Source organism: Sphaeramia orbicularis, chromosome 6, assembly GCF_902148855.1.
Source record: "Sphaeramia orbicularis chromosome 6, fSphaOr1.1, whole genome shotgun sequence".
In the NCBI taxonomy this organism is placed as follows: domain Eukaryota; kingdom Metazoa; phylum Chordata; class Actinopteri; order Kurtiformes; family Apogonidae; genus Sphaeramia; species Sphaeramia orbicularis.
In genome coordinates this window covers 31,279,282-31,290,688 of record NC_043962.1, presented here as the reverse complement: position 1 = coordinate 31,290,688, position 11,407 = coordinate 31,279,282, and the positions used below count along the sequence as shown (strand labels likewise).

General features: G+C 37.0%; 1 protein-coding gene across 1 annotated transcript; it reads right to left on the bottom strand.

Moving 5' to 3' along the window:
- Positions 1-4,903: 4,903 nt before the first annotated feature.
- On the bottom strand, positions 4,904-8,830 carry LOC115420591 (transmembrane protein 80-like). Its single transcript, XM_030135948.1, has 6 exons — positions 8,802-8,830; positions 8,577-8,593; positions 8,369-8,462; positions 8,191-8,283; positions 6,708-6,909; positions 4,904-5,475 (listed from the first exon to the last, which is right to left on the bottom strand). Exons 1-6 carry the CDS (start codon positions 8,818-8,820, stop codon positions 5,463-5,465), a joined length of 438 nt encoding a protein of 145 aa, XP_029991808.1. The 5' UTR covers positions 8,821-8,830; the 3' UTR covers positions 4,904-5,462.
- Positions 8,831-11,407: the final 2,577 nt, after the last annotated feature.

Genomic DNA, 11,407 nt, shown 5'->3' with positions numbered 1-11,407 from the left:
CTGCGTGACAGCAAACTAGGACAAAATTTACCAACACACAGAAAGATAAATATGTGAATGGAAGCAGGAGTGTAGGTGACACTCACTTGGATTGCCTCGAAAGAGGTCCCAGGACACTCATGGTTTACGACATCCACCTGAAAAAAGACAAAAAAAGGAGAGTTGCTAAAGAAAAAACAGCCACCATCTTTAAAACTCTAAGCTCTAATATGCAGTCCACTGTGTTTAGACATAAACAGATGCAGGTAGTAGAAACAGTATAGTAGTGAAGGAGTAGCCAGCCTGCTCTTCCACTGTGGAGAGCCAGGTGTTGGGCCTGTATGTCTGGTAGTCTCGAGAGGACTGATCTGAGACAATGGCAGACAGCAGGCTGATATGCACTGTGTAATTAGATCCATTCAGTTGATGACTATATCTGTAGCTGCAATTAATTAACTTAGTTTGACTTTACACTCAGCCATTATAACCATTTGATAATTACTGTGGCATCAAAGAAGACAAAGCATTGCAAAAGTGAAATGCAGCTAAATCTGAGTGGGAAAGCAGAGATGAAACACTCCCACATCTTTCATTCTAAGCTGAAAAACTTGTCAGTCAAGGCATGCACAGATGAGGTTATGTAACACTAAACACATACTGTATCACTACATGCTCAGTTGTGGACTATAATGAGCTCTTACACAACAGAGGGGGCTTTTGTTAAGTTCACTTTACAGTGACTTATGGAATTTCACTGCTGTGGTCAAATGAAATGATTGATAAGTGACAAGTTAAAAGCTAAAGAGTATTATATTTAACGTTTGTAAACCTAATCACCTTTCACCTTATGTGACTTTGAGACACAAAGGAGCCATGTATCTCTTTAAGCAAGCCGTTCAGTGTGTATAATTTATTGGAGCGCTCAGGATCCTGTATCACCACCAAGCATTTTAAGTGTTCTGCAAAAACAAACCAGCAGAAGGTAAGAAACAACCAAGTGTTGGCAATGTGGTGCTGGGCGAGCTTCTCACAACAGCTGTGATTTTTTTCCCCCTTCAAGTAAAATTTACCACTTCTACATGACAGTATTATGACAGTCATTTCTACACACCCTGCCTCACCCCCTTTAAGGTGTGTAAAACGGTTTTACACAAAGCAGTTTTACTCAAACTGCTTCTGCATATTGAACAGTGCTTCAACACTGTTCAAATCAAATCAAATTTTATTTATATAGTGCCAAATCATAACAAAAGTTATCTCATGACGCTTTACATATCGAGTTGGTCAAAACCAGACTCTAAACTGTTGCAGCCTCTCACAACAAGTCATAAACATAATAGGTCTCAGCGAATAATCTGAGATCTTCTGAAACATTAAGAGGCTGGACAATGACTACAACTTTCACAGCCAGAGCTGAATTTAATACCAGGCTGCATTAGTTCTCATTTGTTCCAACAGGGCCATACTGTATGTAACTTTATACCACCTGCTATAATTATCGGTTCCAACTAAATCTTACAGAGAAATGCAAATAAGGCAAAAACAGTATTTACTTTAGTCCAGTCAATCTGCACAAAAGGTAGACTTCCTCTTTCTGTTCTTATCTGCCTGGTCATCTTTTCTCCATGTGCTATTGTTCACGGTTTTGGCTATGATCCAGGTTTCAGGAGGGTGGTGAAGCCACAGCAGGACAGGCGTGGTGTCATGTGTTGTCAGCCTCATGGCAATAGGCCCTCTGCACACCTCTCCTAACTCAGGCTCAGGTGGATATTGTTCAGTAATGGCAACTCCCATTTTAGCGGTAATTATATGGTATTACAGCCTTAACGACACAATAAAAAAGCAGAAACTGAAGGATGCTTATCTTGGGCTTTCTTAAAGTTATGTGTCAGAAGAAAATCTAGGCTTTTTCAGAATTACTGATAAGATCCATGTGTTTTGGTTTTCTCCTAGAGGAATGAGGTTGGACAAGTGTCATACACACTGTGTTTTCTGTGACAACAAATCACTTCAGTGGAATGAAAGCAGCATTGATTACTTCAGTGCATGATCTCATATTCAGTCACAAAGTATCAGTCATATATCCTGTGTTGTTGCTTTTTCACATGGTGAAACTCCTTTTCCAACATACCATGAAAATGAGAGAATCATGAGAAGAGAAGTCTTTCTGAGCTTGTGCACAATCTAACTGACTTGACACCTGTAGATGAATACAACAACACATGTGGTAAATTCCTACAGCAGCTACAGCACCAAAACTACCTTAAGTGGCTGACTGAAAACCTTGTGCTCATACAAGCAACACATGAAGCACTTTACAAACTTTAGCAAAGAATAAGAAATGCTGACAACAAATTACTACTAGCAAATAAATAAATAAAAATAAATAAATAAATACATTCAGCATTTTTTCCTCAGTATTGTTTTCTTCCACCAAATCTTGCACGCACTGCTGTTAGGTGTAAGGTGACATAAATGATGGATTAAATAAGTCTGATAACTGTCACTTTTCAGTATTGTCACATTAGTTTCATTCTGTAATACAAAAATAACAAAGATTTGTAGGTATTGCTTACATAATGCCAAAAAACTTTTCTTTGACATAAGTAATCTGGACTTCGCCCTGAGCTCTGAGTAAGCACTTCTGTAGGAGATAACGGTTATCTGATTTTATGTATTTCATGCAATTCAGTCGTATGCCTGATTCACACTTCACAGGTTTATATTGAATTTACAGGTGCAGTTTGGAGTAATGTGCATGCTGCCTGTGTCTAAATCAGGGCACAGTGTCCTGAGAGCCAGCACAAAAAGAAATCAGGTCAGATTTCACCTGCAAGTTCCTTGTTTGTTAATACAAGTTTAATCTCACCCTCCTAACATGCTCACACAAACTCTTACTAAATTGACAGTGCTCTAACCACTTCTTACATATGTTGACAGTTGTTGATGTACTGCATAGCATGAGGTTGCTCCTAAAACTCTAGACCACAAATGAAAGCACAGAGGTAAATGTTGTAATTGAGGTTGTGGGTGACACAAGATGCAGTAACATGTACTTATCTGCACTTTCAACTTTAAAACTGAATATTACTCTGCAAGGAATGACACCAAAGGATGATGCTATGTCAGCTCTCCATCTATGACGCATCAGTGTATATTTTAATAATAATAAAAAAACAACAACTTCTGCCTGTACTCCTGCATGTTCTAGTGATGGGTTCAATGCAGAGGGTCAATTTCAGTGTGTGTTGCATGTTCATAAATAAACTATATACTGACAAAGTAAAGATTCTTCTTCTTGATCACAAATATTAATAATGTGCTATTAATATGAATATAGCCTTGAACACATTTACTAATTTCATAATAGCACCAACACACTTCATCATCAGCATCTACAAACACTTGGAACTGTTTACCTGAGATTGTGCTCAAGTTGAAAACAAAGGTGGGAACACTCAAATAACTTAAACCCCCACGTTAATAGTTTATAAGCATTATGTAAACGGTCATTAATGGTTTATAGCCCATTACAATAACTGTGTTTAAAGTACTTACTAATGGACTGTTTATCAGCCCTGCGTAAAGTGTTGGCACACAGGTATACACAGTTATGAGGTGTTATGGTGTAAGAGAAGAGGAAAAGAACAGCACACTAAAGACATAGGTTATAATAACTCACAACCGTTTTGTTTCCGGACGTGATGCTCAAGGTTGTAAACGTGGGTCAGATCCTGGAGCATCAGCCTGCCATCTCAGTCTGCGGCCGATAGGGACAATAAACTCCGCTAAAAAAAAATAGTAAAGTGGATATTTGTGCGTCTGGCTCAGAAAGAGAACCGATGAATCTCCAAATCTGTCCAACACAGACCAAAGTGTTTGTTGCTGGTTTCCAGACACAGGCACCGAGGAGGCAACGTGCAGGTGAGCAGATGATAGGTGACTCTACAGGTAACTCAGTCTGCAGGGGGCGGAGCTTCACCAACTCTTCACCACGGAGGCTTCTCGCGGTCTGGCCCACGCCACGGTGAGAGTTCACACACATGCATCTCACATACATGCATCTCAGACACCTCATCCACTTGCTGTGTGTGGGGTGAGCAAAACCCCAAACTGATGCAGCCTGATTTGCAAACACAGACTAATGCTCGTGCCACAGTCAAATCTCCAGATTATCTCACCACCAGGAAGCGTGTCCTGTAGGATCATCTAAAACTAATGCAAAGCACACTTCATATATGGCAATTAAAGGGGGTTTCAAAAATACTGTGCATAGGTTAGTCCCCCAGAGACAGATTCATCTATTTCTACAGGTTTCACTTTGTGCAGCTAAGTAGTGAGTGGTTTAAAGTAGATGGACTCAACAGGGTGAAATAAAGAAGAGCAGCGGTGTGGAACACTGCCCAGGTCTCAGTGACACAGGCTGCTAAGAATGACCACCCTTTGTCCAGCTGCAAAGAAAACCATTAGGATCATGCAGGTGCCCACTTCTGGTTATATTACTGTTTAAGAACAGCAATACAACTGTAATGTCTTAACAAAAAGAAACAGCAACAATTTGTCTAAAGAGGAAAAAAAAAAACCATGGAGTGTTGTCTGCACATGACTGGACCAGCAGAAACTGGTAAATATTCATGTTTCAGTGTTTGCTTGTTTGGCTGTTACTCAAGCATAGCTACTCTGAAATGTGATTTGTTGTGAAACGGGTTACTGTGGATACCTTTCTAATGGGTTTGATCATTAACTGAGGCTGTCACTGCTGAGAAATCACCCATTTGAAGAATGTGGGGACGTTTGGAGATTGTTACAAAACTGAACCATTTCTAAGCTCTTCACCTGAATACATAATCAATGGAGAGAGAAAAAAAACAAAACATATAAAAATAACGCTGAAAGTGTGAAAATAAAGTACAACGATTTTTATTATGGAATGTCATTTATAGATGACATTTAAGGTAAATGTCAGTTATAAATGATTTTGTTTATTTCTTTTTAAATTCAAGTGTGACCACACAGTCAGAGTCTTTAATCCATTTTACACATAAGAATGTCTCGAGTACCAAAATAAATGTTGTCACTATTTTTTTTTTACCAAAACAATTCTGCCCTCTACTGGTGAAAATACAAAAATTATGAAACTGTACAAAAATAATAAATATAAAAATATGGACTCAAAAATTTGTTTTGAACTTTACATATTACAAAAAGATACTGAAGAAAGCATGACACAGTTAGACACACACAAAAAAGCTTGACTTCAGCAAAGAAAAGTCACTCAGTTATCTGTGTTGTACTGATAAACTGTTGCTTTAAGAAACACCAGATTGGTTTAAAATTATAATTCTAAGTCTGTTTTTGCAGTCCTTATAAACAGTATTTACAAACACGTAAACTGTCCTGAGACAAGGTCCTTTATGCCTCCTGGTCATAGTAAGAAAGTGCAGGAAAATTGTGAATCCAGCAGTAACATCCAGTCGGCCTCTTCATGAATAGACGCTAAAGCATAAAAGGAGAGCAGTATAAACATTTGTTATTACATTAAACTGTAACTTAAAAAGATGAAATACATGAAATATGAAACTGTTTTAATTTAACCCTCAAAGACCTAAACAGCTGGCAGTGACCAACAGCATCTACCGATCTATAATGTTTAAAAATGACCAAGTGTTACAATGAACCACTAATCCTATCAATACATTAAAATAATTTAGGTGAAATAAATAAATCAGTGTCTCAGCTTTTCAGAGGGATCAGATATGACCTATTTTGATGTTAACAGACTCCATAGTGAACATGGAAACAGCTTCATGTTCTCCAACATTGACTGATTATAAAACCCATGTAGTTTGACACATGACAGTGGTTGTAGACACTTGTTTTTATATTCAGTTAATGATATATTTTGCTGAAAAAGTCATATTCTCTTCAGTTTTCAATATTTTGATATAATCACCTTTGCATTTACTTTGAGCTTGTGCAAATACCTACATCATCTGCAGCTGTATGAAAATACCTGATTTTTACTGAAAAATGCAAAATGCAGAGGATGATATAATAAATGGTGATGAATCATTTTGGAAAGGTTAAATGTAGAGAAAGAGTCATTTGGAAATCATCACAAAAGCAGTTCTAGGTCTTCAAGGATTAAACAATGTGGAGCTGTAAAAAAAAAAAAAAAAAAAAGTTTTGAAAAGCTTGAGCAGATTCAGAAGTCTACAATTGCCTTGATTTGTTAATGTACTTCTCTAATTAAGCACCTGAATAAACTATATCACCCTTTTCGGATTAAGAGAATGGATAATGTCTTGAATCTATCTTGAGAGGAAAATTTGAGGATGTGACGGCATTGTACGAGGTATACAGTATCACCTGAATGAAAGCCACTTGTATCAATAATTCAGACAAGTCCTAAAGGAAACCAGGGCTTATTTCATTCATGAACAAAAGCAAAGGCAAAGGGACAGAGCAGTGCGTCAGGCCTTTTACGACATAGGTAAAAGATGCTAATTATGCCTGCGTATCTTGTCAATCAAAATAAATGAAGCTTCAAATGTAGGACAGTCTCTTCATATGATAATGAAGCTTGGTATCTGCATTAGACAGCAGACATGTTAATTTACTGACCAGTCTATCATTTATGCAAACATACATACATATACATGTCACAGCTTTCTCAACTATAACAGTCAATAAGGTTCAATACAAAAAATAATGAAAGTGAAACTGACCTGGCTAGTCGAGCTAAAGTGCTGCAAGCCAAGACTCCACTTAAGCCGTACATAACAAGTAAGATACTGCTGAGGATTACATCTCCCCACATTACATAGGTCTGCCACACCAGGAAATAAACAGCCAGCACAATGGTGGTCCCTGTTGCGATGAGATTAGCAAAAAGATAGCCCTCGCTTTCTGTCAGGTTGCCCTTCACACCTGCAGACATGCAACAGAGACAAGAGGTCAAAGACAATGGAACAGTTTAATTTTAATGTTGACCCTCAATGACCTAAAAGTGACCAAAAGCATCTACTGATCTTAAATATTTAATACATTTTGGTCCACTAATCCTAATCCTAATCAATACATTTACACAATTAAAGTAAAATGCAGTTTCTCAGCTTTTTAGTGGCTTCTGATATGACCTATTTGGATGTTCAGATGGATTTGGATGGATCTGTAGAGAACATGGAAACACCATCATCTTCTGAAAGATTGATTTACCAATAAAACCCATGTTTGATAAATGACAGTGATTGGAGATGCTAAGTTTTACATTCAGTTAATGATATATTTTGCTGAAAAAGTAACTGTTTCTTCTTTGTTTTGATATAATCACCTTTTAATTTAGTCTGAGCCTGTATAAACATCTACATCATCAGTAAATTAATATTAATGCCGTGGCCATAGATGGCTGGATAGTCAACTGGAGTGTTGGCTTGCAACTGACGGGTCATTGATTCTATTCCCTGGACTGGCAGAGAGTTGTTGGCTGATGTGCCCTTGAGCAAGGCATTTAACACTCCCATTTTGCTCCCCGGGCCCCTGATATGGTGAGCCCACTGCTCCTAGCATGCAGTGTGTGTGAAATGCATGATCTAGTGATGGGTTAAAGGCAGAAGACAAATTTTGGTGTGTGGTGCATGTTGATGTGCGTGAACCCCTACTGACAAAAAACAACAATTCTATTCTATTCTATTCTATTCTATTCTATTCTATTCTATTCTATTCTATTCTATTCTATTCTATTCTAAGTAGCAAAACCACCATAAAAAAGCTTTTATCTTTAATGTCACTGTCTTTAAGAGCTTCTAAAAAGGATGCAAGTAAAAATTTCTTGGCTCATAAAGTAAACTGAAAATGGCTATTCATAATGATCTGAAAATTAAAAGCAGAAAACAAATGTAAAGCAGTGTGATAAAGAAAGAAAGGATTGCTGTTTGGTTGTCTTAAAACTCTGCATACGCATTAATTTGTCCAATCATCAGAAATTTGAAAACAACTGACACTTTGTATAGCTTTTTTTTTAATGTAAAACACTGAATTGCCTCTGTGTATGAAATATATCTAAATAAACTGGCCCTCCTTTGCCTTTCAACTGTAATGACAGGCACGTATCAAACACAATCCCTTATGATTGTGTAGCTTTTTAAACTTAACAAACCCTTGTCAGATTATAGGATAAGATCATGACTATTCCTTGTTCATTTATCTCACCACAGCAGAAGTGGATGCACTCCAGAGCAGCCATGAGGAACAGCAGACCGACATCACAGGCCAGAAGATCATCAGGATAAGACAGCACCAAACCTGTCACCAACACACACATTCACAGCCTCCATACAGGCACAGGTGTTGTATCATAGGAGTTTGAGGTTATACGTTCAACACTCACTTTTTTTAATGATCAAACCCAGAGTGAACAGGAAATAAAACACGAAGTATCCTACTGTCAGACTCAACAGGAGCTGGAAAGAGACGGACGGCAGCTGGACGTAAAGTTAAGGCATACAAACGAAAAGAGACGTCTCTGGTAAAATTCTAGCAAATGTGTTCTTTTTATTTTGTGTCTCAGATGTGTATAGAAATAGAAAAAAGGATACCACACTGCCCGACCTTCCTAGAGAGAGAGAGAGAAAGATGGAGAGTTTAACTTATTGTGCGTTATTCTTACTCTACGCGCATAAATATACAGAAACAAATTAAACAGAGAGAAAAGGACATATTTTTTTACATTACATTTTCTGTCAATTAAAAGAACAAAAGTATTTTTTTTTTGCTACAGACTCCATTGTTTCTGCAGGAACCATAGCAACGCGTACACCTACCTGGTCCGAGCATCGCCATTTTGATTTTTTCCTCTTCTTGTTCATTTCTGATCATAAAGGCAGACGTCTTCCCCTACTGGCCGGAAGAGGAACTGCAGCACATGTGCACACTTCTTCAGAAATAGTGGGAGTGAATGATGTGGGATGAGTACAAAATTACTCATTTTCACAGTTTAGTCAATGTGTATCGCAAAATTTGCCCATACTGTAATTATGGACAGAAACTAGTCTCAGAGTGGCTACAAATGTGTGACTTCTGCATGATCTACATCTGATAACTAAGATAATAATTAATGTGTAAACTGTTTGTGGGTCATTTATGGTGCTCAAAAATGCATTTACGATATGAAATACCAACCTATAGAAATCATATTCAAGCATATCATAAAAGAACACATAAAACAAAAACACATGAATATTTTATGCACAGATTTTTAATGTGAGCTTCACATATATGTCAATATCACTATAAGGTGCCTGTCAGACTTCAAATTATCAAAAAAAAAAAAAAAAAAAGATTTCCACTTAACTTTATGTTCAATGTGTTAAGTAGACTGTAGGCTGTTAGAAAAGCATGTTGGTCAAGCTTCCACATTTTTATACATTTTTTGTAAGCAGACAAAGTATAAGCAGACTTCAAAATATAAAACAAATATGTCCACCCTGTCACTGACAAATAACCTACATGTAAAAATAAGTGACAAGGTGGACAGTTTTGGCTAAAGTTAGTATTTAATGACCACATGTTAGACCTTGAGTTGGCAAAGTAGGTCATCTTTGGAGAGGACTGTGTAATGTTCAACAATTATATTTAGAATTTCTGACTTTAGTATTAAATGATATTTTGTGGTGACAGGGTGGACATGCTAAGCTTGACCACATCTAAATACAAACACAAATTATGACAATTTTCAAATGTAAATGTAAATACTAAATGGTCTTGTAAACTGTTTCCACCTCCAATGAAGACACTCAAAATGATGATGATGACATCAGTGATTGCAACAACCAGATTATTAAAGGGACGATTCCCCCAAAGGGTGAACAGCAATTTCAAGGACATGTGTAAAATGTTAAATATTATTATGAAAATAAAGTATAAATTATTAAAATGACTTGTTTTATTGACAAACTTGTTGAGTATAATGACAACATCTAAAAAGTATTTATTTTTTGCGTTTAAACACTTGTCAGTCTCATTAAAGTTAGAAGGGCAGTGTGAGGGATATGTACACATCATGTAGGCTACATTCCTTCAAAGAAAATTGTATAAAATAATCAAATCACGTTTCAAGAGGTTTAAAATTGCATTGATGTGTGTTTGTCCATTCATAACAAAAACAAACAAACAAACAAACAAACAAACAAAAACAGAACTTGACCCAAACCTTAATCCTCCAAATTACACACAAATACTTGTGCTGATTTTCAAATCTAATTTTGCTGCTTTAGATCAGGTAATAGATATTTGGACTATTTTGAGATTATTTTCTCTTTAAATTAATATTGCCCAGTGTAAGCTTACACATTCTTATTGAAAACAGCTAACAAAAAAATATGCCCAAAATATCTAGGGGACAGTTGAGGTTAAAGTTCCTATCACTAGCACTTGCTACGTTTTGTTTTCTATGTTTTGAGTGTGTTTAAGAAAGTAAGAATAAAGCATGCTGATGGTATGGGACACAAGTTTTTTGACATGTATAGGTTTATTTTGTTATATTTGTAAGTATATGGTTTATTTTGATGAGAAAACAAAATCAGCATCACTGTGGTGAAGAAATACATGGACTAATTTAACAACACACCAGGCAGTAACTTACCGACGTTCATCATCTACACTAGAATTTAAGGCCCTCACTGCCATGATATGCATTGCATGTATTTTACACCTGGTCAGATGCCCCCTAGTGGCCAGAAAGTGAACACCACTTTAAATTATGATCAAATGTACACCACATCTTTTATGGTGATAAGAAATAAAATACACACTAAAAACAAAAATAAACAGAAAAGTAATGTTTTAAGTATAGAGGAAATTGGCTGACTTTACATTTATCCATGTCATATCTCATATTACAAGTTAATCATCACTTTTAAGATGTTTTTTTTCCCCCCAAAACTAGAACTTAAGATGTACTTTTGTATCCAAATAGGCAAAAGATCCCAGTAATGCAACTGTGTGAACTGTTTTTTGTCCACACAACATGACTAAAGTAGCTACACAAACACAGTGCATACACACAAAGTTGAGATATGAGATAAGAAATGTAGAATATCGAAATGAACTGTTCTAACATAGCCAGCTGTTTCATTGTCCCCTGCAGCCTCTCTTTCTTGCTTGTCCTCCAAAACAATCTGCATAGTGTGGCTGAAATAACGGAGGCGTTGTTAGGGTTGAATGGAGGAAAAGCAGAAGTGGTGGAGGGGTGCAGAGGGAGATGCTCCAGCTGTGGGGGGACAAGACAACACAACAGCATCTCACATGTGGGTGAGGGGGGGTGGGCGTCAAGGCTGTGGGGGCTGCACACAGTGGCATTGTTATATGGGATGGTGGGGGGAGAATACAGCTGATAAGGAGAAATGGATCATTCCCTCAAATCCTCCCC

Excerpts from the sequence above, each read along its gene's own strand:
- LOC115420591 (XM_030135948.1), bottom strand. Across the intron at positions 8,284-8,368 it reads GGGTTTGATCATTAAAAAAA|GTTTGGTGCTGTCTTATCCT; the intron begins GTGAGTGTTGAA and ends TGTTGGTGACAG. Across the intron at positions 6,910-8,190 it reads GTGCATCCACTTCTGCTGTG|GTGTGAAGGGCAACCTGACA; the intron begins GTGAGATAAATG and ends GCATGTCTGCAG.